This window comes from Coregonus lavaretus (assembly GCF_964263955.1).
Source record: "Coregonus lavaretus genome assembly, chromosome: 3".
Lineage (NCBI taxonomy): Eukaryota > Metazoa > Chordata > Actinopteri > Salmoniformes > Salmonidae > Coregonus > Coregonus lavaretus.
Window position 1 is genome coordinate 38,187,274 of NC_139990.1, and position 26,139 is coordinate 38,213,412.

Sequence of the window (26,139 nt, forward strand, 5' to 3'; positions counted from 1 at the left end):
CATTACTGTGGTGTCAACAGGGCAGTTTCTGTTTGTTTTTGTCATTAGTACCAACAGAGGCGTGATCATTCCCTGTATGTTTTGAGGGGTACTGACCGATACCATTCAAAAACCTTAAAGTCATTATATGTAAAACCAGCAATTACATTCCAATCATTCTCCTATTGCTACACAACTACACAAGTTCAACCAATTTTTTTCTGCATGATGAAAGGTTTCTTGATAACCAAAATGTAAATTACCTCAAAGACATCGCTGATTGGCTGATCAGGGTTGTTGGCATCAACTGTAAACACAACTTACCTGTCTAACCACTCTTGGTTATCGGTAAACCCCACCTGTGCAAGCTGAGTACAGCTCACTGCTGTAACATTGAGCTCTACGGTGTTAAGCTCTGGTGGATCAACAACGCAAAGCAACGTTTGGATTCACATCGTAAGAGAAAGAGATATTAGAAGGACATACCATCATCAGAACTGTAATCTCCAAGTGCAGCTTCACTTTTGGGTGGATTTGGGACTGTATTTGAGTGGATTACTTTCCCTTGAAAAGTGGAAACTGTGGAGAGTAAGTCCAGAAGCTGTTACAGAACAGGGAGAGGCACTGCACTGTGTGAGAAAATGGCATCCAGATCATCTCTCCCAGCGGACAGATTCTCCTGTCCTATCTGCTGTGACATCTTCAAGGATCCTGTCATCCTGTCATGTGGCCACAGCTTCTGTAAAGTCTGTCAGCAGGAATACTGGGCAGAAAAGAAACCTTGGAAATGTCCAGTTTGTAGGAGAAGATTTCCTATAGCTATGACTGAACCTCCTCGTAACCTGGCATTAAATGACGCATGTGAGGCCTTCCTACAGGAGCGAAGCCAGAGAGCTTCAGCTGGGTCTGAGGTACAGGAGAGAAGTCAGAGAGCTTCAGTTGGGTCTGAGGTGCTCTGTAGTCTGCACTGTGAGAAATCCAAACTCTTCTGTCTTAAGGATAAACAGCCTATCTGTTTGGTGTGTCGAGATTCAAAGGTACATAAATCTCATGACTGTGTCCCTGTAGATGAGGCTGTACAGGATCTTAAGGAGGAACTTCAAACTGCCCTGAAGCCCTTACAGAAGTACCTAGAGGTCTTTAATGAAGTTAAACTATCCTGTGATAAAACAGCAGAGCACATTAAGAGCCAGGCCCAGCACACAGAGAGGCAGATTAACAAAGAGTTTGAGAAGCTTCACCAGTTTCTACAAGAGGAAGAGGAGGCCAGGATAGCTGCACTGAGGGAGGAAGAGCATCAGAAGAGTCAGATGATGAAGAAGAAGATTGAAGAGATGAGCAGAAAGATATCATCACTTTCAGACATAATCAGAGCCATAGAGAAGGAGCTGAAAGCTGAAGACATCTCATTCCTGCAGAACTTCAAGACCACAAAGGATAGATCCCAGTACACACTGCTGGATCCACAGCTGGTCTCAGGAGCTCTGATAGACGTGGCCAAACACCTGGGCAACCTGCAGTTCAGAGTCTGGGAGAAGAAGCAGGGGATCCTCAAATACACTCCTGTGATTCTGGACCCCAACACTGCACATCCCAGTCTCTCGCTGACTGATGTTATCCCGGTAGACCAGCGTGAGAAGACCAGGCGCAGCCCAGCAGTTCCTTGACAACCCAGAGCGATTTATGAGGTACACAAATGTTCTTGGCTCTGAGGGGTTCCGCTCAGGAATGCACAGCTGGGAGTTGGAGGTGGGGGACCATCCGGAATGGGTTTTGGGCGTGGCTAAAGAGTCCATTGACAGGAAGAGGGAGCGGGATGCTACACCAAAGAATGGAATGTGGTGTATATCGCAGCAGAGTGGGAGGTACATAGGAGGAAGAGGTGACATCACTCTGCAGAGGAGACCCCAGAGGATCAGAGTGGACTACGACTGGGGCCAGGTGTCCTTCTACGACCCCCAATACATGACACTCATCTACACTCTTAAAGTCCGATTTACTGAGAGACTGTTCCCATACTTTAATATTGGAAATGTGGCTAATGGCAACAAACTGGTATTCAGATCTACCAATCTAAAGTGACTCTGAAAGTGAAGTAATCCGTGTGTGTGTGTGTGTGTGTGTGTGTGTGTGTGTTTGTGTGTTTGTGTGTTTGTGTGTTTGTGTGTGTGTGTGTGTGTGTGTGTGTGTGTGTGTGTGTGTGTGTGTGTGTGTGTGTGTGTTTGTGTGTGTCTGCGCGTGCGAGTGAAACGTGTCAGTTTCAGTTGACATTATCAGGAGGTAATTTTGGGGGTTAAGATAAAACACACATCATTTCTAGAAACTACAGGACTGAAAAATCCCTTCACTATGTGCTTCCCATTTAAGAAACAATTAAGAATAAATGGTTTAAGAATCAATTAAGAATAAATGGTTTAAGAATCAATTAAGAATACATTGTTTAAGAATCAATTAATAATACATTGTTTAAGAATCAATTAATAATAAATTGTTTAAGAATCAATTAAGAATACATTGTTTAAGAATAAATTAAGAATACATTCTTTAAGAATCAATTAAGAATACATTCTTTAAGAATCAATTAAGAATAAATTGTTTAAGAATCAATTATCCAGGGTGAGTCATGGTTGTTATTCTTACAAGAGGAGTGTGCTGTATTGGGAAAATCTCACCATAAGTAAAGTTATTTGTTTCGAATGCGATTCATTTGTTATGTGAAATACTGTATATTTTTCTGATAAAGAGAAACTTACTGTAAGACTATCTAATCTAACTTTGTGAGCTGAATAAGAGTTCTGTCAGATCAGGCTGTGTGGTGGAGATATGATTTATTACCTTCTGTGTAGACTGACCTTAGATAGACCTGTCTGTAGTGATAGACCTGTCAGTAGTGATAGACCTGTCAGTGGTGATAGACCTGTCAGTAGTGTTATCCCGGTAGAGTCTTCTTGTCTTTGATGATTTGATGATGATGTAAATGATTGGGTGTGGTGTCTCGTTGTTGTTGTTGTTGTTGTTGCAGATGTGATAAATAATGTTTTGTTAATTGAATTGATAATATAGAAGAACATGTCTTACAGTAGATTTTCATTGAAGAGTTTCAATAGGCTTGAAGACATCCTGGAATACCAAACACTGCTCCACAATACCCATGCTTTTCTGTCAGGTACCCTGGGTCCATACCTGCGAACATTAGAAGAAGTAAAAACTTTTTCTCAGTTTCAAAATGGCAATTAAAATCGTTGACTTAGTTGCACGTAATGAAACGCTACATGTTAGCTGTTCCCGTTACATCACCTGGCACATTTAGCCCTATGCTAACCTGACCAGGTGGCAGTGACTATTTCCTGTAAGAAATTTCACATCGGCCTTTCAGTCTTAGCCTTTATATCCACCAACCAATGGCATTTCTTCAAATAAGTTGACTTGGCCACTAAAGGGATATTTTAAACCTCCAAATTCAAGGTTTTTTGTTCTACTTTAATAGGCACCTAGCTATTAACGTTAGGCAAAATTCAAATGGCATGTTTTCGAATATATGACAAAATCGCACATTTTTGCTAATCTGTTTCACACCCTCCATGTGCTTTTACAGGAAAAAAATAAAGAAGCTCTATACAACATTTACGTTCATCATCAAATAACAGTTGATGATCCTTAGCTGTCATGTACCCGTATTACCATCGCTTCCAGGTGGCGTATGCTGCTAATGCTGCTAATGCTGCTTGACTGTTATGCTGCTAATGCTGCTTGACTGTTATGCTGCTAATGCTGCTTGACTGTTATGCTGCTAATGCTGCTTGACTGTTATGCTGCTAATGCTGCTTGAGTGTTATGCTGCTAATGCTGCTTGACTGTTATGCTGCTAATGCTGCTTGAGTGTTATGCTGCTAATGCTGCTTGAGTGTTATGCTGCTAATGCTGCTTGACTGTTATGCTGCTAATAATGCTGGACTGCTATGCTGCTAATGCTGCTTGACTGTTATGCTGCTAATGCTGCTTGAGTGTTATGCTGCTAATGCTGCTTGACTGTTATGCTGCTAATGCCGCTTGAGTGTTATGCTGCTAATGCTGCTTGAGTGTTATGCTGCTAACGCCGCTTGAGTGTTATGCTGCTAATGCTGCTTGAGTGTTAAGCTGCTAATGCTGCTTGAGTGTTATGCTGCTAATGCTGCTTGAGTGTTATGCTGCTAATGCTGCTTGACTGTTATGCTGCTAATAATGCTGGACTGCTATGCTGCTAATGCTGCTTGACTGTTATGCTGCTAATGCTGCTTGAGTGTTATGCTGCTAATGCTGCTTGACTGTTATGCTGCTAATGCCGCTTGAGTGTTATGCTGCTAATGCTGCTTGAGTGTTATGCTGCTAACGCCGCTTGAGTGTTATGCTGCTAATGCTGCTTGAGTGTTAAGCTGCTAATGCTGCTTGAGTGTTATGCTGCTAATGCTGCTTGACTGTTATGCTGCTAATGCTGCTTGAGTGTTATGCTGCTAATGCTGCTTGACTGTTATGCTGCTAATGCTGCTTGAGTGTTATGCTGCTAATGCTGCTTGAGTGTTATGCTGCTAATGCTGCTTGACTGTTATGATTCTAATGCTGCTTGACTGTTATGCTGCTAATGCTGCTTGAGTGTTATGCTGCTAATGCTGCTTGAGTGTTATGCTGCTAATGCTGCTTGAGTGTTATGCTGCTAATGCTGCTCGAGTGTTATGCTGCTAATGCTGCTTGAGTGTTATGCTGCTAATGCTGCTTGAGTGTTATGCTGCTAATGCTGCTTGAGTGTTATGCTGCTAATGCTGCTTGAGTGTTATGCTGCTAATGCTGCTTGACTGTGAATCTTTAGGGTACAGTAACAGTTTAAAGTAACGGTTTCTATCATTCCTTTCAGTTCATTTTTAAACCTCTGAAATCATTTTAAAAAAAACGTTTATCTTGAAATTAAATTACTTCACCAATGGATAGAGCAGCTTGCTATGGAGCGGGCAAGCTATGTACATGCATTGGACTGACAAATGTAGTGTAGGGTGCGAGATGCGACTGACATTTTGCGGGTGAGGAGACAGCTGGGCATGAAGCGCTGGGCATCTTGTTGTTATGACTTGTATTATCTGAATTAGGCCCACAGAATTATACCTACGGAGGAGTGTCTTCTATGAAGGAACATTGAATGTCTTTGAACTTCAGAGAGTTGGCTTACTAAAAAAATAAAGAAGCTCTATACAACATTTACGTTCATCATCAAATAACAGTTGATGAGCTTTAGCTGTCATGTACCCTTATTACCATCGCTTCCAGGTGGCGTATGTTGCTAATGCTGCTAATGCTGCTTGACTGTTATGCTGCTAATGCTGCTTGACTGTTATGCTGCTAATGCTGCTTGACTGTTATGCTGCTAATGCTGCTTGAGTGTTATGCTGCTAATGCTGCTTGACTGTTATGCTGCTAATGCTGCTTGAGTGTTATGCTGCTAATGCTGCTTGAGTGTTATGCTGCTAATGCTGCTTGACTGTTATGCTGCTAATGCTGCTGGACTGTTATGCTGCTAATGCTGCTTGAGTGTTATGCTGCTAATGCCGCTTGAGTGTTATGCTGCTAATGCTGCTTGAGTGTTATGCTGCTAACGCCGCTTGAGTGTTATGCTGCTAATGCTGCTTGAGTGTTATGCTGCTAATGCTGCTTGAGTGTTATGCTGCTAATGCTGCTTGAGTGTTATGCTGCTAATCCTGCTTGAGTGTTATGCTGCTAATGCTGCTTGACTGTGAATCTTTAGGGTACAGTAACAGTTTAAAGTAACGGTTTCTATCATTCCTTTCAGTTCATTTTTAAACCTCTGAAATCATTTTTTTTTTAAACGTTTATCTTGAAATTAAATTACTTCACCAATGGATAGAGCAGCTTGCTATGGAGCGGGCAAGCTATGTACATGCATTGGACTGACAAATGTAGTGTAGGGTGCGAGATGCGACTGACATTTTGTGGGTGAGGAGACAGCTGGGCATGAAGCGCTGGGCATCTTGTTGTTATGACTTGTATTATCTGAATTAGGCCCACAGAATTATACTTACGGAGGAGTGTCTTCTATGAAGGAACATTGAATGTCTTTGAACTTCAGAGAGTTGGCTTACTAATGTTGGACCAGAAAAAAATGCCTGGAACGTAAAAGAACGTTGTTAACTGGTTCCCATGCTTTTAAAATAACGGTTCTGTTCCAGAACAGTATAGATCACTTTCGTTCTCGGTTCTGGTTCTGTTCCTTGAAAAATTTTGTTATTTTAAGGTTTTTGGTTGTATTCCATGAACCGGTTCCAACCTGTTTACAAGGTTTTGGCTGCACATCCCTTGGCAACACAATATCACAATTCATGTCATTCTACATTTCAAAGGTAAAAACTTTCTCACCTGGGATTCGAACTTGCCACAAACAGTGAAAATTACCAGGAATTAGGGTCATTACACTGTGAGCTAGTCATCCAGTTACACTTCAGTCTGTGTTTTTAGTAACTTTGAAAATCAGATTGTGCTATTTGACTTCAGTTAAGGGCATTTTCATGGAAAAGTGTTTGATCACGTTCACCTACGACAATTTGTAATTAGCTGACAGAGAAAAAGTTTAAACTTAAACTTTTTCTAATGTTCGCAAGTATGGACCCCCTTAGTTTAAGAATACAGAATATCTGACTCTTCTGAGATTAAACCCCAGAGTATGGGACTCCCCAGCTGAACAGTCCTGAGGGAGAGAGGAGAGACTGTCTGTTTGAGTGCTCCTTCTTGGATTACTTCCACTGTTCTAGAGTAGAACATACACTCTCTCTCCTCTATAGTGCTGTACTCACTCTCTCTCTCTCCTCCGCAGTGCTGTTCTCTCTCTCTCTCTCTCTCCTCCATAGTGCTGTACTCACTCTCTCTCCTCCGTAGTGCTGTACTCACTTTCTCTCCTCCATAGTGCTGTACTCACTCTCTCTCCTCCATAGTGCTGTACTCACTCTCTCTCCTCCGTAGTGCTGTACTCACTTTCTCTCCTCCATAGTGCTGTACTCACTCTCTCTCCTCCATAGTGCTGTACTCACTCTCTCTCCTCTGTAGTGCTGTACTCACTTTCTCTCCTCTAGAGTGCTGTACTCACTCACTCTCCTCCATAGTGCTGTACTCACTCTCTCTCCTCCGTAGTACTGTACTCACTCTCTCTCCTCCGTAGTGCTGTACTCACTCACTCTCCTCCGTAGTGCTGTACTCACTCACTCTCCTCCGTAGTGCTGTACTCACTCTCTCTCCTCCGTAGTGCTGTACTCACTCACTCTCCTCCGTAGTGCTGTACTCACTCACTCTCCTCCGTAGTGCTGTACTCACTCTCTCTCCTCCGTAGCGCTGTAGTCACTCACAGGGCAGTATTATTAAAACTGACTATCCTACCGATCCTTGACTTCGGCGATGTCATTTACAAAATAGCCTCCAACACTCTACTCAGCAAATTGGATGTAGTCTATCACAGTGCCATCCGTTTTGTCTCCAAAGCCCCATACACTACCCACCACTGTGACCTGTACGCTCTTGTTGGCTGGTCCTCACTACATGTTCGTCGTCAAACCCACTGGCTCCAGGCCATCTATAAATCACTGCTAGGCAAATCCCCGCCTTATCTTAGCTCATTGGTCACCATAGCAGCACCCACCCGTAGTCTGCGCTCCAGCAGGTATATCTCACTGGTCATTCCCAAAGCCAACACCTCCTTTGGCCGCCATTCCTTCCAGTTCTCTGCTGCCAATGACTGGAATGAATTGCAAAAATCTCTGAAGCTGGAGACTCTTATCTCCCTCAATAACTTTAAGCATCAGTTGTCAGAGCACCTTACCGATCACTGCACCTGTACACAGCCAATCTGAAATTAGCCCACCCAACTACCTCATCCCTATATTGTTATTTATTTTGCTCTTTTGCACCCCAGTATCTCTATTTGCACATAATCTCTTGCACATCTAGCATTCCAGTGTTAATACTATTGTAATTATTCTGCACTATAGCCTATTTATTGCCTTACCTCCATAACTTGCTACATTTGCACACACTGTATATATATTTTCTGTTGTATTTCTGACTTTATGTTTTTTTTACCCCATATGTAACTCTGTGTTGTTTTTATTGCACTACTTTGCTTTATCTTGGCCAGGTCGCAGTTGTAAATGAGAACCTGTTCTCAACTGGCTTACCTGGTTAAATAAAGGTGAAATAAAAAATAAAAAAATAATAATAATAATTATCTGTCAAGCTCTCCCATTGATATAGCTGCAAATAGTGCAGAATATTATTCTGTGTAGATTTTCCTTTCTTGTTTTCTCATTATGGAAGCTTTTTGGGGAGGAGGAAGGGATGGACAGGAGAGAGAGAGAGATGGAGGGAGAGGGAAGGAGGAATGGAGGGAAGGAGAGAAGAAGGAATGGATAGAAGGAGGATATTATTAGTTGGAGCCTAAACGCTCCCTGTCTGGACCGTGTGTGATGAGAAGAGGGTTCTGGTGTGGATGTAGCCGCTAACCTCTGATGTGGAGAAGAGAGACAGAACGAACTGTACTTTACATTGCTGTTCTACAGCTGTTAAATTCCATCTACAGTTGAAGTCGGAAGTTTACATACACCTTAGCCAAATACATTTAAACTCAGTTTTTCACAATTCCTGACATTTAATCTTAGTAAAAATGCCCTGTCTTAGGTCAGTTAGGATCACCACTTTATTTTAAGAATGTGAAATGTCAGAATAATAGTAGAGAGAATGATTTATTTCAGCTTTTATTTCTTTCATCACATCCCCAGTGATGTTTACATACACTCAATTAGTATTTGGTAGCATTGCCTTTAAATTGTTTAACTTGGGTCAAACATTTCGGGTAGCCTTCCACAAGCTTCCCACAATAAGTTGGGTGAATTTTGGCCCATTCCTCCTGACAAAGCTGATGTAACTGAGTCAGGTTTGTAGGCCTCCTTGCTCGCACACGCTTTTTCAGTTTTGCCCACACATTTTCTATAGGATTGAGGTCAGGGCTTTGTGATGGCCACTCCAATACTTTGACTTTGTTGTCCTTAAGCCATTTTGCCACAACTTTGGAAGTATGCTTGGGGTCATTGTCCATTTGGAAGACCCATTTGCGACCAAGCTTTAACTTCCTGACTGATGCCATCTATTTTGTGAAGTGCACCAGTCCCTCCTGCAGCAAAGCACCCCCACAGCATGATGCTGCCACCCCGGTGCTTCATGGTTGGGATGGTGTTCTTCGGCTTGCAAGCGTCCCCCTTTTTCCGACAAAAATAACAATGGTCATTATGGCCAAACAGATCTATTTTTGTTTCATCAGACCAGAGGACACTTCTCCAAAAGGTACGACCTTTGTCCCCATGTTCAGTTGCAAACCGTAGTCTGGCTTTTTTATGGCGGTTTTGGAGCAGTGGCTTCTTCCTTGCTGAGCGGCTTTCAGGTTATGTCGATATAGGACTCGTTTTACTGTGGATATAGATACTTTTGTACCTGTTTCCTCCAGCATCTTCACAAGGTCCTTTGCTGTTGTTCTGGGATTGATTTGCACTTTTCGCACCAAAGTATATTCATCTCTAGGAGACAGAACGCGTCTCCTTCCTGAGCTGTATGACGGCTGCATGGTCCCATGGTGTTTATACTTGCGTACTATTGTTTGTACAGATGAACGTGGTACCTTCAGGCGTTTGGAAATTGCTCCCAAGGATGAACCAGACTTGTGGAGGTCTACCATTTTTTTTCTGAGGTCTTGGCTGATTTCTTTTGATTTTCCCATGATGTCAAGCAAAGAAGCACTGAGTTTGAACGTAGGCCTTGAAATACATCCACAGGTACACCTCCAATTGACTCAAATTATGTCAATTAGCCTATCAGAAGCTTCTAAAGCCATGACATCATTTTCTGGAATTTTCCAAGCTGTTTAAAGGCACAGTCAACTTAGTGTATGTAAAATTCTGACCCACTGGAATTGTGATACAGTGAATTATAAGTGAAAAAATCTGTCTGTAAACAATTGTTGGAAAGATTACTTGTGTCATGCAAAAAAGTAGACTTGCCAAAACTATAGTTTGTTTAAAATAAAATTGTGGAGTGGTTGAAAAAATAGTTTTAATGACTCCAACCTAACTATATGTAAACTTCTGTCTTCAACTGTATATATACACTACCGGTCAACAGTTTTAGAACAGCTACTCAATCAAGGGTTTATCTTTAGCAGACCTCATTATAATAAAACACGTGTTAACAGTCCAACAGCAGTCCTCATTATAATAAACACATGTTAACGCTCCAACAGCAGTCCTCATTATAATAAACACATGTTAAGACTCCAACAGCAGACCTCATTATAATAAACACATGTTAACACTCCAACAGCAGACCTCATTATAATAAACACATGTTAACACTCCAACAGCAGACCTAACTATAATAAACACATGTTAACACTCCAACAGCAGACCTCATTATAATAAACACATGTTAACACTCCAACAGCAGACCTCATTATAATAAACACATGTTAACACTCCAACAGCAGACCTCATTATAATAAACACATGTTAACACTCCAACAGCAGACCTCATTATAATAAACACATGTTAACACTCCAACAGCAGACCTCATTATTATAAACACATGTTAACACTCCAACAGCAGACCTCACTATAATAAACACATGTTAACACTCCAACAGCAGACCTCACTATAATAAACACATGTTAACACTCCAACAGCAGACCTCATTATAATAAACTTGTGTTAACACTCCAACAGCAGACTTCATTATAATATACATGTGTTTACACTCCAACAGCAGACCTCATTATAATAAACACATGTTAACACTCCAACAGCAGGCCTCATTATAATAAACACATGTTAACACTCCAACAGCAGACCTCATTATAATAAACACATGTTAACACTCCAACAGCAGACCTCATTATAATAAACACATGTTAACACTCCAACAGCAGACCTCATTATAATAAACACATGTTAACACTCCAACAGCAGACCTCATTATAATAAACACATGTTAACACTCCAACAGCAGACCTCATTATTATAAACACATGTTAACACTCCAACAGCAGACCTCACTATAATAAACACATGTTAACACTCCAACAGCAGACCTCACTATAATAAACACATGTTAACACTCCAACAGCAGACCTCATTATAATAAACTTGTGTTAACACTCCAACAGCAGACTTCATTATAATATACATGTGTTTACACTCCAACAGCAGACCTCATTATAATAAACACATGTTAACACTCCAACAGCAGGCCTCATTATAATAAACACATGTTAACACTCCAACAGCAGACCTCATTATAATAAACACATGTTAACACTCCAACAGCAGATCTCATTATAATAAACACATGTTAACACTCCAACAGCAGACCTCATTATAATAAACACATGTTAACACTCCAACAGCAGACCTCATTATTATAAACACATGTTAACACTCCAACAGCAGACCTCACTATAATAAACACACAGCCAAATACATTGACCTCAATGTTCAGTTGTCTATCTGAAGTGTACATTTTTTAGATTGAGTCTAGTCTTAGTCATTTTGAGTAACATATCTTTAAGTCTTAGTCACATTTTTGTCATTTGAATAATTATTTAGTCTAGTTGTTGTCAAAATGACGATAACAGTGGCCCATTTTAGTAAACTAAATGCCCTTTATTTTTAGTAACATCACATTTTTATTTGCCTTAGTAAACATAAAACACTGACTTCCATGTGCACATGTATGTTTGTCAACAGATTTTTATATATAACATCCTATTACATTATTATTTTCCCAACAGCCAGATTGGCAGAAAAACACATTACTCAGCAGAATAAAAAAATACTTGACACACTGTAGCTGTATTGGAATCAAAGTTGTGTCATCAGTAGTGGTCTGATAGGTTGGAGCAAACTAACTAGCTAGCATTATCAGTCTGTTATTACCTGAGACTATACAATGCTTTCAGAAAGTATTCAGACCCCTTGACTTTTTTCACATTTTGTTATGTTACAGCCTTATTCTAAAATTGATTAAATTGTATTCCCCCCTCATCAATCTACACACAATACCCCATACTGACAAAGCAAAAAACTGTTTTTTAAAATTGTTGCACATTTATTAAAAATTAATAACAGAAAAATCACATTTACATAAGTATTCAGACCCTTTACTAAGTACTTTGTTGAAGCACCTTTGGCAGCGATTACAGTTTTGAGTCTTCTTGGGTATGACGCTACAAGCTTGGCACACCTGGGGCCCCGTGTAGCTCAGTTGGTAGAGCATGGCGCTTGCAACACCAGGGTTGAGGGTTTGATTCCCACGGGGGGCCAGTATGAAAAAAAATATATATATGCACTCACTAACTGTAAGTTGCTCTGGATAAGAGCGTCTGCTAAATGACTAAAAATGTTTTTTTAAAATCTGTATTTGGACATTTTCTCCCATTCTTCTCTGCAGATCCTCTCAAGCTCTGTCAGGTTGGATGGGGAGCGCCGCTGCACAGCAATTTTCAGGTCTCTCCAGAGATGTTTGATCGGGTTCCAGTCCAGGCTCTGGCTGGGCCAGTCAAAGACATTCAGAGACTTGTCCCAAAGTCACTCCTGTGTTGTCTTGGCTGTGTGCTTAGGGTTGTTGTTCTGTTGGAAGGTGAACATTCGCCCCAGTCTGAGGTCCTGAGCGTTCTGGACCAGGTTTTCATCAAGGATCTCTCTGTACTTTGCTCCGTTAATCTTTCCCTCGATGCTGACTAGTCTCCCAGTCCCTGCCGCTGAAAAACATCCCCACAGCATGATGCTGCCACCACCATGCTTCACCGTAGGGATGGTGCCAGGTTTCCTCCAGACGTGACGCTTGGCATTCATGCCAAAGAGTTCAATCTTGGTTTCATCAGACCAGAGAATCTTGTTTCTTATGGTCTGAGAGTCCTTTAGGTCCCTTTTGGCAAACTCCAAGTGGGCTGTCATGTGCCTTTTACTGCGGAGTGGCTTCCGTCTGGCCACTCTACCATAAAGGCCTGATTGGTGGATCGCTGACCACGGTCCTTCTCCCCCGATTGCTCAGTTTGGCCGGGCGGCCAGTTCTAGGAAGAGTCTTGGTGGTTCCAAACTTATTCCATTTGAGAATGATGGCCACGGTGTGTTCTTGGGGACATTCAAATGCTGCAGACATTTTGTGGTACCCTTCCCCAGATCTGTGCCTCGACACGATCTTGTTTCGGAGCTCTACGGACAATTCCTTCGACCTCATGGCTTGGTTTTTGCTCTGACATGCACTGTCAACTGTGGGACCTTATATAGACAGGTGTGTGCCTTTACAAATCATGTCCAATCAATGGAATTTACCAATCAAGTTGTAGAAACATCTCAAGGATGATCAACGGAAACAGTATGCACCTAAGCTCAATTTCGAGTCTCATAGCAAAGGGTCTGAATACTTATGTAAATAAGGTTATTATTTATTTATTTTTTAATACATTTGCAAAAATTGGGGATTGTGTGTAGATTAATGAGGACATTTTTTTATTTAATCCATTTTAGAATAAGGCTGTAATGTAACAAAAAGTGGAAAAGGTCAAGGGGTCTGAATACTTTTCGAAGGCGCTGTATGTTGGGATGATGCTCTTTCAGATGTTTCTTGAGGTTGGTGGTATTCTCCCGTCAACTTGTGGGTTCAGACGCTGTCTTCTCCCGTGGAAACCTTGCATTCGGACTTGTTTGAATTGACACGATAAGTAAAGTGGATCAAAACGTTGCCCCTTTTTCTACCGGGAGCTTGTACCACCGGGAGAGTAGCCATGGCATGTGCCTTATTTGCGTCAATTATTTGATGCTGCCAGATTGGATAACCATTGTCCAGTCCACTTACTAGTCAGATTTTAGTCACAGAGATCATTTTGGCTATTTTTTGTTTAGTTATAGCTTTTTCTGGGTCTATTTAGTCACTTATCGTCTTGTCAATTGCCACTGAATTCGGTACTGGTACCCTGTGTATATAACCAAGCTATCATTGACTTGGTACTGGTACCCTGTGTATTACATTTTACATTTACATCATTTAGCAGACGCTCTTATCCAGAACGACTTACAAATTGGTGCATTCACCTTATAGCCAGTGGGATAACCACTTAACAATATGTTGTTGTTGTTTTTTTTGGGGGGGGGGGTGGGGTAAGGGGGGGTAGAAGGATTACTTTATCCTATCCCAGGTATTCCTTAAAGAGGTGGGGTTTCAAGTGTCTCCGGAAGGTGGTGAGTGACTCCGCTGTCCTGGCGTCGTGAGGGAGCTTGTTCCACCATTGGGGTGCCAGAGCAGCGAACAGTTTTGACTGGGCTGAGCGGGAACTGTGCTTCCGCAGAGGTATGGGGGCCAGCAGGCCAGAGGTGGATGAACGCAATGCCCTCGTTTGGGTGTAGGGACTGATCAGAGCCTGAAGGTACGGAGGTGCCGTTCCCCTCACAGCTCCGTAGGCAAGCACCATGGTCTTGTAGCATATGCGAGCTTCAACTGGAAGCCAGTGGAGTGTGCGGAGGAGCGGGGTGACGTGAGAGAACTTGGGAAGGTTGAACACCAGACGGGCTGCGGCATTCTGGATGAGTTGTAGGGGTTTAATGGCACAGGCAGGGAGCCCAGCCAACAGCGAGTTGCAGTAATCCAGACGGGAGATGACAAGTGCCTGGATTAGGACCTGTGCCACTTCCTGTGTAAGGCAGGGTCGTACTCTCCGAATGTTGTAGAGCATGAACCTACAGGATCGGGTCACCGCCTTGATGTTAGCGGAGAACAACCGGGTGTTGTCCTGGGTCACGCCAAGGCTCTTCGCACTCTGGGAGGAGGACACAACGGAGTTGTCAACCGTGATGGCGAGATCATGGAATGGGCAGTCCTTCCCCGGGAGGAAGAGCAGCTCCGTCTTGCCGAGGTTCAGCTTGAGGTGGTGATCCGTCATCCACACTGATATGTCTGCCAAACATGCAGAGATGCGATTCGCCACCTGGTTATCAGAAGGGGGAAAGGAGAGGATTAGTTGTGTGTCATCTGCGTAGCAATGATAGGAGAGACCTTGTGAGGATATGACAGAGCCAAGTGACTTGGTGTATAGCGAGAATAGGAGAGGGCCTAGAACTGAGCCCTGGGGGACACCAGTGGTGAGAGCATGTGGTGCGGAGACAGATTCTCGCCACGCCACTTGGTAGGAGCGATCGGTCAGGTAGGACGCAATCCAAGAGTGAGCCGCGCCGGAGATGCCCAGCTCGGAGAGGGTGGAGAGGAGGATCTGATGGTTCACAGTATCAAAGGCAGCAGACAGGTCTAGAAGGACAAGAGCAGAGGAGAGAGAGTTAGCTTTAGCAGTACGGAGAGCCTCCGTGACACAGAGAAGAGCAGTCTCAGTTGAATGACCAGTCTTGAAACCTGACTGGTTTGGATCAAGAAGGTTATTCTGAGAGAGATTGCAAGAGAGTTGGCTAAAGACGGCACGCTCAAGAGTTTTGGAGAGAAAAGAAAGAAGGGATACTGGTCTGTAGTTGTTGACATCAGAGGGATCGAGTGTTGTTTTTTTGAGAAGGGGTGCAACTCTCGTTCTCTTGAAGACAGAAGGGACATAGCCAGCGGTTAAGGATGAGTTGATGAGCGAGGTGAGGTAAGGGAGAAGGTCACCGGAGATGGTCTGGAGAAGAGAGGAGGGGATAGGGTCAAGCGGGCAGGTTGTTGGGCGGCCGGCCGTCACAAGTCGCAAGATTTTATCTGGAGAGAGAGGGGAGAAAGAAGTCAAAGCATAGGGTAGGGCAGTGTGAGCAGGACCAGCAGTGTCATTTGACTTAACAAACGAGGATCGGATGTCGTCAACCTTCTTTTCAAAATGGTTGACGAAGTCATCCACAGAGAGGGAGGAGGGGGGGGGGGGATTCAGCAGGGAGGAGAAGGTGGCAAAGAGCTTCCTAGGGTTAGAGGCAGATGCTTGGAATTTAGAGTGGTAGAAAGTGGCTTTAGCAGCAGAAACAGATGAAGAAAATGTAGAGAGGAGGGAGTGAAAAGATGCCAGGTCCGCAGGGAGTCTAGTTTTCCTCCATTTCCGCTCGGCTGCCCGGAGCCCTGTTCTGTGAGCTCGCAATGAGTCATTAAGCCACGGAGCAGGAGGGGAGGATAGGGGACATAGAGAGTCAAAGGATGCAGAAAGGGAGGAGAGGAGGGTTGAGGAGGCAGAATCAGGAGATTGGAGGGAGAAGGATTGAGCAGAGGGAAGAGATGATAGGATGGAAGAGGAGAGAGTAGCGGGAGAGAGAGAGCGAAGGTTGCGACGGCGCATTACCATCTGAGTAGGGGCAGTGTGAGTAGTGTTGGAGGAGAGCGAGAGAGAAAAGGATACAAAGTAGTGGTCGGAGACATGGAGGAGAGTTGCAGTGAGATTAGTAGAAGAATAGCATCTAGTAAAGATGAGGTCAAGCGTATTGCCTGCCTTGTGAGTAGGGGGGGACAGTGAGAGGGTGAGGTCAAAAGAGGAGAGAAGTGTTAAAAGAAGGAAGCAGAGAGAAATGAGTCAAAGGTAGACGTAGCGAGGTTGAAGTCACCCAGAACTGTGAGGGGTGAGCCATCCTCAGGAAAGGAACTTATCAAGGCGTCAAGCTCATTGATGAACTCTCCAAGGGAACCTGGAGGGTGATAAATGACAAGGATGTTAAGCTTGAATGGGCTAGTGACTGTGACAGCATGGAATTCAAATGAGGAGATAGACAGATGGGTCAGGGGAAAAAGAGAGAATGTCCACTTGGGAGAGATGAGGATTCCTGTGCCTGTGTATATAGCCAAGCTATCATTGACTTGGTACTGGTACCCTGTGTATATAACCAAGCTATCATTGACTTGGTACTGGTACCCTGTGTATATAGCCAAACTATAATTGACTCTGTACAGGTACCCCATGTATATAGCCAAGCTATCATTGACTCTGTACAGGTACCCTGTGTATATAGCCAAGCTATCATAGACTCTGTACTGGTACCATGTGTATATAACCAAGCTATCATTTACTTGGTACTTGTACCCTGTGTAGATAGCCAAGCTATCATTTACTTGCTACTCGTACCCTGTGTAGATAGCCAAGCTATCATTTACTTGGTACTCGTACCCTGTGTAGATAGCCAAGCTATCATTTACTTGGTACTCATACCCTGTGTAGATAGCCAAGCTATCATTGACTTGGTACTGGTACCCTGTGTAGATAGCCAAGCTATCATTTACTTGGTACTCGTACCCTGTGTAGATAGCCAAGCTATCATTGACTTGGTACTGGTACCCTGTGTAGATAGCCAAGCTATCATTGCTCACTGAGTATTTATTACTCGTGTTACTATGTTTTTAAATATTATAATTATAATTATTTGAATCTTTTAAATGTCATTGTATTCTTCATTGTTGGGAAGGGCCCATAAGTAAGCATTTCGCTGTTAGTCTACACCTGTTGTTTACGAAGACAAGAAAAATGTGATTTGATTAGAAAAATACATGTTTGACAAATACTTTCGTCATTTCATTGACAAAATTAACACGGGCTATGCATCATATCTCGCACTCTCTCTCTCTCTCTCTCTCTCTCTCTCTCTCTCTCTCTCTCTCTCTCTCTCTCTTTCTCTCTCTCTCTCTCTCGCTCTCCCCCCCCCTCTCTCTCTTCCTCCTCCTCCCTCCACCAGGGTGCTGTGATAACCTCAGCTATGGACCACTGCATGTCCATGCAGCCCTCCAGTATGATGGCTCCTCTAACACAGCAGATGAACCACATGTCCCTGGGCAACACAGGAACCGTAAGACTGTAATCCTGCTGTGTCCTCTATCGCCCACCAGGTGTCCTTAGAGTTCTTCAATAAGCTTGGCACCTTGATAAGCTCATTTCCTGACGATGGCTCACTGCTCGTCGTACTTGGCGACTTCAACCTCCCGACGTCTGCCTTCGATTCATTTATTTTCAACTCTTTCTTTTGCCTCCTTGCTTCTTTCGACCTCACTCTTTCCCAGTCCTCTCCAGCTCACAAGGCAGGTAATACGCTTGGCCTCATCTTTACTAGAGGCTATTTGCCTACTAATCTCACTCCAACCCCCTCCAGGTCTCTGATCACTACTTTGTTTCCTTTTCTGTCTCCCTTTCCTCCAACCCTAGCCACTCAGCCCCTACCCAGATGGTCATGCGCCGTCGCAGTCTTCGCTCTCTTTCTCCCACTACTCTCTCCTCTTCTATCCTATCATCTCTCCCTTCTGCTAAATCTTTCTCCCTCCTGTCTCCTGATTCTGCCTCTTCAACCCTACTCTCCTCCCTTTCCGCATCCTATGACTCGCACTGTCCCCTTTCCACTGGCTGTGTCCCCTCTGACTTAAAAATGGCCAGAGTCGCTCCCCTCCTCAAGAAACCAACACTAGACTCTTCTGACGTCAAAAACTACAGACCAGTATTCCTTATTTATTTTCTTTCCAAAACACTTGAGCGTGCTGACTCTGACGAACTCCCTCGCTATCTCTCTCAGAAATATCTTCTTGACCCTAACCAGTCAGGCTTCAAGACGGGTCACTCAATCAAGACTACTCTTCTCTGTGTCATGAAGGCTCTCCGCACTGCCAAAGCTGACTCTCTCTCCTCTGTTCTCATCCTCCTAGATCTTTCCGCTGCCTTCGACACCGTGAACCATCAGATCCTCCTCTCCACCCTCTCAGGGCTGGGCGTCTCAGGCTCTGCACACTCTTGGATTGCATCCTCCCTGGCAGGCCGCTCCTACCAGGTGACGTGGAGAGGATCTGTGTCTGCACCACGTACTTTCACTACTGGTGTCCTCCAGGACTCAGTTCTAGGCCCTCTTCTCTCTATACACCAAGTCACTCGGCTCCGTCATATCTTCACATGGTGTCTCCTGTCATTGCTATGTGGATGACACTCAACTACTATTCTCCTTTCCGCCTTCTGACACCCAGGTGGCGACACGCATCTCTGCGTGCCTGGCAGATATCTCAGCTTGGATATCGGCCCAGCACCTCAAGCTCAACCTTGACAAGACAGAGCTGCTTCCTCCCCGTGAAGGCATGCCCGCTCAAAGACCTCTCCATCACGGTTGACTCCACAGTGTCCCCCTCCCAGAGTGCAAAGAACCTTGGTGTGACCCAGGACAATACCCTGTCGTTCTCTGCAAACATCAAAGCAGTGACTCGTTCCTGCAGGTTCATGCTCTACAACACCCTCACACAGGAAGCGGCACAGGTCCTAATCCAGTCACTTGACCTCTCCTGTCTGGACTAGTGCAACTCGCTGTTGGCTGGGCTCCCCACTTGTGCCATCAAACCCCTGTAATTTATCCAGAATGCTGCAGCCCGCCTGGTGTTCAACCTTCCCAAGTTCTCCCATGTCACCCCGCTCCTCCGCACACTCCACTGGCTTTCAGTTGAAGCTCGCATCCACTACAAGGCCATGATACTTGCCTACGGAGCAGCAGGAGGAACTGCCCCTCCCTTCCTTCAGGCTATGCTCAAACCCTACACCCCAACTCGAGCACTCCGTTCTGCCACCTCTGGTCTCTTGGCCCTCCCACACCTATAGGAGGGGAGCTCACACTCAGCACAGTCCAAGCTCTTCTCTGTCCTGGCACCCCAATGGTGGAACCAGCTTCCCCCTGAATCTAGGACAGCAGAGTCCCTGCCCATCTTCCCGAAAAGTATCTTAAATAATCCCACAGCACCCCCCTCCTCAACCCCCCCCCACCCACAAAAAAATTAAAGCCTTTCGTAAACTAACATCCGCACTTGACTTCGCCCCCCCCCCCCCTTACTAGCTCTGACCTTGCTGATAACTACTTTATTGAGGACAAATGTACTTACGATGACTAGCTATTTTAAGATGAATGCACTAACTGTAACTGTAAATTGCTCTGGATAAGAGCATCTGCTAAATGACTAAAATATCAATGTAAATGTGTTTCTCCCTGCTCTCTGATAGCAGTACATGTCAGCTGCAGCAACTGCTCCTATGCAAGGAACCTACATTCCTCAGTACACTGCAGTGCCTGCCCCCACCCTCTCAGTGGACGTAAGTTAAACCCTGTACCATGCAGCACTAACCGTAAACTTAACCCACAACACCATAACACACAACATCCATACTGAACTAAGGAACCTACATTCCTCAGTGCACTGCAGTACTTGACTCTGCCCTCTCAGTGGAAGTAAGTTATAGACCACTCCTGAACCATGTACAATACAGCACTTACACTCACAACATACATTTCAAAGTAAGGCCTTAATCCAATGGAAGTAAGTATAAGACAGCTGCACTCACAACCCTGCACCATGCAGTACTTACTGTAAACCCACAACATCCACACTTAACTAAGGGCCAAATCCTCATTAAGATCCAACAAACTCTCACAGTCTCACGTCAGAATTAGACGTTCATCCATGTTTCTCAAACGTCAGATTTCAAAGTTGTTCCAAATGTCAAATTTAGCAGTGTTTACAGTTAAGGTCAGGCATTAACTCCACATGTTTAACGTTAGGGTTAAAGTTTGGGATAGGCTTAAAACAAAAATCTCAAAAACAAGTTTCTATTGCTGGGTTCAAACATGCAACCTTTGGCATCAGAGGCAGATGTTTACGCCCATCTGCCATCCCTGTCCTCAATGCCCTACTAAAACCAAAACCTACTTGAAGGTAACAGCGCTCACTGTTGCCCCTAATGTCCGGTTTCCAAGTAATCTCCCGACGTCCTCAGACATGGATGGACGTGGAATACTGACTTGTATCACGGGGTGATCTGGCTGTGAGATATCAGTGCATAATTCAAATGTTTGTGTATTTTGGGAAATGTACTGTATATCCCATTTGGGATCAATGGATGATTCACAAAAAGTCTGAGTTATGAACGTGGATCTCAAGAATCAACTGTAAAGGTGGCTTGTGATAACTATGACCTCTTTCCTGTGTCTCTTCCTGACTTATGATAACTGTGACCTCATTTCCTCTGTCTCTTCCTGGTTCTTCCTTCTCTTATCAGGCAGTGGTAACAGAGGGCTCGCCCCAGACTGTACCCCCCTCCTCACAGGACCCTAACGGACAGCCACCCTTGGACAACGACTCACCTGCCTACTCCTACCAACAGACTAAGTAACAACACACCTGCCAACAGACTCAGAAGTGAGAACCTCAATATAAAAGAATAGTGTAGAATTGCCATTTAATATCATCAAAGTTAGCATATGCTACAGCCAAGCCACCGACTGTGATCACTGATCAGATTGTTTGCTGACTCAAATTAATTGCACTGTAAATGAAATACTATAGTGTCTATTTCTACTCCATTTCTAATACTATAGTGTCTCTTTCTACTCCATTTCTACTACTATAGTGTCTATTGTCTCCTGAGTGGCGCTGTGCCACTAGAGATCCTGGTTCGAATCCAGGCTCTGTCGTAGCCGGCCGTGACTGGGAGACACATGGGGCGGCGCGCAATTGGCCCAGCGTCGTCCAGGGTAGGGGAGGGAATGGCCGGCAGGGATGTAGCTCAGTTGATAGAGCATGGCGTTTGCAAGGCCAGGGTTGTGGGTTCGATTCCCACAGGGGGTATGAAAAAAATAAAATAATGTAAGTCGCTCTGGATAAGAGCGTCTGCTAAATGACGTAAATGTATTTCTACTCCATTTCTACTACTATAGTGTCCATTTCTAATACTATAGTGTCTATTTCTACTCCATTTCTAATACTATATTGTCTATTTCTACTCCATTTCTAATACTATAGTGTCTATTTCTACTCCATTTCTACTACTATAGTGCCTATTTCTACTCCATTTATAATACTATAGTGTCTATTTCTACTCCATTTCTACTACTATAGTGCCTATTTCTACTCCATTTCTAATACGATAGTGACTCTCTCATTGTCTTTCCCTCTCCCCACTTATCTTGCCTTGCTTTCTTGTGTATATTGATGTATATTGATGTGTATAGTGTATATTGATGTATATTGATGTGTATAGTGTATATTGATGTGTACTGATGTGTATAGTGTATATTGATGTGTATAGTGTATATTGATGTGTATAGTGTATATTGATGTATATAGTGTATATTGATGTATATAGTGTATATTGATGTATATAGTGTATTTTGATGTGTATAGTGTATATTGATGTATATAGTGTATATTGATGTGTATACTGTATATTTTTACATTTACATTTACGTCATTTAGCAGACGCTCTTATCCAGAGCGACTTACAAATGGTATATTGATGTATATGGTGTATATTGATGTGTATAGTGTATATTGATGTATATAGTGTATATTGATGTATATAGTGTATATTGATGTATATAGTGTATATTGATGTGTATAGTGTATATTGATGTATATTGATGTATATTGATGTGTATAGTGTATATTGATGTATATTGATGTGTATAGTGTATATTGATGTATATTGATGTGTATAGTGTACATTGCTGTATATTGATGTGTATAGTGTATATTGATGTGTATTGATGTGTATTGATGTGTATTGATGTGTATTGATGTGTATTGATGTGTATTAATGTGTATAGTGTATATTTATGTGTATAGTGCATATTGATGTATATTGATGTGTATAGTGTATATTGATGTGTTTTGATGTGTATAGTGTATATTGATTTATATTGATGTGTGTAGTGTATATTGATGTATATTGATGTTTATAGTGTATATTGATGTATATTGATGTGTATATTGATGTATATATTATATATAGATGTGTATAGTGTGTATTGATGTACATTGATGTGTATAGTGTATATTGATGTGTATTGATGTGTATAGTGTATATTGATATGTATTGATGTGTATAGTGTATATTGATGTACATTGATGTGTATAGTGTATATTGATGTGTATTGATGTGTATAGTGTATATTGATATGTATTGATGTGTATAGTGTATATTGATGTGTATTGATGTGTATATTGATATGTATTGATGTGTATAGTGTATAGTGATGTGTATTGATGTGTATAGTGTATATATATGTATTGATATGTATAGTGTATATTGATGTGTATTGATGTGTATAGTGTATATATATATATATATATATATATATATATGTATTGATATTTATAGTGTATATTGATGTGTATTGATGTGTATAGTGTATATTGATGGGTATAGTGTATATAGATGTGTATAGTGATGTGTATTGATGTGTATAGTGTATATTGATGTGTATTGATGTGTATTGATGTGCATAGTGTATAGTGATGTGTATAGTGTATAGTGATGTGTATTGATGTGTATAGTGTATATTGATATGTATTGATATGTATAGTGTATAGTGATGTGTATTGATGTGTATAGTGTATAGTGATTTGTATTGATGTGTATATTGTATATTGATGTGTATTGATGTGTATTGATGTGCATAGTGTATAGTGATGTGCATAGTGTATAGTGACGTGTATGGTGTATAGTGATGTGTATTGATGTGTATACAGGGCTCATCTGTAAAAGAGACCTTGGTCTCAGGGTGACTCCCTGTTAAATTAAAGGTTCAATAAAAAAAATACAATAATTTTCTTTCTCTTTCTCAGATAACAGGAGGATTAGGAGGGATTGTTCCAGTAACCGCCTTGAGACAGGGGCTGCACTGAAGCACTGGAGGGATGGAGGAATGGAAAAAGAATGGATGAACAAAGGAGGACAAAGAGAGGTGATCACTTTAACTTTGCACAGGCACCAAAAAAAGACTTTATTTTGTATCTGTCCTGAGAGAGAGAGAAGGAGACAGAGAGAGAGGTTGAGATTGTGATTGAGATCGAGATAAGTCTCTGAAGATGGAGAGGTGCCGTATGGGACATTGAGTTTATTGAGCCGCCAGCATGAAACTGGAGTCGTTCTTCGAAAAGAAAAGAACAAACTGAAAAATGAACTTAAAAAGGAACAAACTGACAAAAATACATTTGAATGCGCAGGTAGGTTTTGAGATCATGATAGTTTTTTATTAGAAGAGGAGGCAAAGTTCTAGAGAAAAAAACAAAAAAATTAAAAGGGTTGTCTTCCTTTCATATTAAGCTACTTTATTTTTTATTATTTTCATGATTTAAAATGTAGTTTTATAGAGAACTAAAAAATAAGTAAAATCTTTGTTGCCTGAATTTCTCAAACATTGGAAACTCATCGGTCATTTTGTCTAAAATTGTTTAAAACATTTGTAAAAAATGACTAAGTGCATATAAAGAGGCTCTTCAATGCTTCAGGTGGTTGAAGATACACAGATTAAATCTATGGATATCAATGTACAGGTTATAAAGAGAACTGTCTTTGTATGAAGAAGATTTAGAATTATGTGGTCTGTGGTAATTTGTGTTTGGGGAGAAGAGAATCTCCATGGTGATGGTATGTGGGAAGGGCACGAAAAATATGTAACTGCTGTATTGTGGGAAATGCAGTTTATCGATGAAAAATGAAAAAAAACAAATTTGGTTACTTAACATGGCATTAGTGTGTTTTTACTTGCAATCTTTTTTACGAAGTTCTACAGTTTTTTTTGCCTGCTTTGCTTGACTCGTTGCAAAACAAGAAACTAAACAAAAACAAACAAAAAGTCAACTTTCAGTGAAAAAGTATATAGATAAGGGTATCTGTGTAAAAAGGTAAAAGTGTTCAAAATGAAGCAATAGTTTTAGAGAAATTGGTGACAATTTCTTTAGTCTTTTTATAGCTGTGGATCAAGTGCAGCCAACAGACAACATATTTTATACCAAAGAGGAACAAAGAATTAGAGACTGTGGAGTACGTAGATAGAAATGTTTTATTCAAATTGTAACTGTCCATTTGGCTTTCTTGCTTTGTTGTATGATGTACTGTACCTTAGATGGTTTGATGGTTGGACCGGTGGGCCTAGGACTCTTCCCATTGGCTCTGCTGGGGTTGAGTTGTTCATAGGGTCCTACCATTGGTGCAGTCATGTGTCACTCAGACCTTCACAACAAGGTGTGTAACAGGTCAGAGCACTGTGCCACACGATGCTCCTGAACGAGCCACAGATAAAGCTCAGTCATGTTTCATCATAACCCTTCTACAAGGGGAGCGCCAATATAATCGGAGAGAATTCTGATAGAGAAACAGAGAGAAAACCCTTCAGCTTCAGTCCCTGATATAGTCATGGTGGTTTATCCAATGTAAAACCACACAACCTCTCTTAATTAATCACTGCAAGGACAGCCACTGTTACAACAAACACAAACCCTGTTACAGGACGTAAAGCTCATCCACTGAGCCCGTTACTGAAGGGATAGGAAACTACTGTCTGCAAAGACACCATGCTAGTTTCTGGTAGCTTATCTGGTCATCTTTAGCTATCTTGTCTGAGACAAAGACATCATGCTAGTTTCTGGTAGCTTATCTGGTCATCTTTAGCTATCTTGTCTGAGACAAAGACACCATGCTAGTTTCTGGTAGCTTATCTGGTCATCTTTAGCTATCTTGTCTGAGACAAAGACACCATGCTAGTTTCTGGTAGCTTATCTGGTCATCTTTAGCTATCTTGTCTGAGACAAAGACACCATACTAGTTTCTGGTAAGTTATCTGGTCATCTTTAGCTATCTTGTCTGAGACAAAGACACCATGCTAGTTTCTGGTATGTTATCTGGTCATCTTTAGCTATCTTGTCTGAGACAAAGACACCATGCTAGTTTCTGGTAGCTTATCTGGTCATCTTTAGCTATCTTGTCTAAGACAAAGACACCATGCTAGTTTCTGGTAGCTTATCTGGTCATCTTTAGTTATCTTGTCTGAGAGAGAAAAAATAAAAATAAAGAAAAACATGCATTTACATTTTTTTTGTGTGTGTTGCATTTTTTTGAGAATTGACTTGAATGTGTTAGCTGCCATCAAGTGTTCAGTATTGGGCTCCCGAGTGGCGCAGCAGTCTAAGGCACTGCATCTCAGTGCTTGAGGTGTCACTACAGACTCCCTGGTTCGATTCCAGGCTGTCTCACAACTGGCCGTGATTGGGAGTTCCATAGGGCGGCGCACAATTGACTCAGTGTTGTCTGGGTTTGGCCGGTGTAGGCCGTCATTGTAAATAAGAAATTGTTCTT

General features: G+C 42.3%; 1 protein-coding gene and 1 pseudogene across 2 annotated transcripts in view; both read left to right on the forward strand.

The window, feature by feature from the left end:
• Nucleotides 1-25,853, forward strand: part of LOC311107257 (RNA-binding motif, single-stranded-interacting protein 3-like) — a 315,032-nt gene extending 289,179 nt beyond the window's left edge. Inside the window, exons 9-12 of the mRNA XM_084149737.1 lie at nucleotides 17,726-17,836; nucleotides 20,008-20,097; nucleotides 21,061-21,170; nucleotides 23,628-25,853. Of these exons, the coding sequence (XP_084005863.1) occupies nucleotides 17,726-17,836; nucleotides 20,008-20,097; nucleotides 21,061-21,170; nucleotides 23,628-23,631 (315 nt within the window). The 3' untranslated portion in view covers nucleotides 23,632-25,853. The remainder of the gene's footprint in view (nucleotides 1-17,725; nucleotides 17,837-20,007; nucleotides 20,098-21,060; nucleotides 21,171-23,627) is intronic.
• LOC311125732 (nuclear factor 7, ovary-like) lies at nucleotides 621-2,078 on the forward strand (annotated as a pseudogene). The gene has a single exon. The product of its transcript is annotated as a nuclear factor 7, ovary-like (transcript).
• Nucleotides 25,854-26,139: the final 286 nt, after the last annotated feature.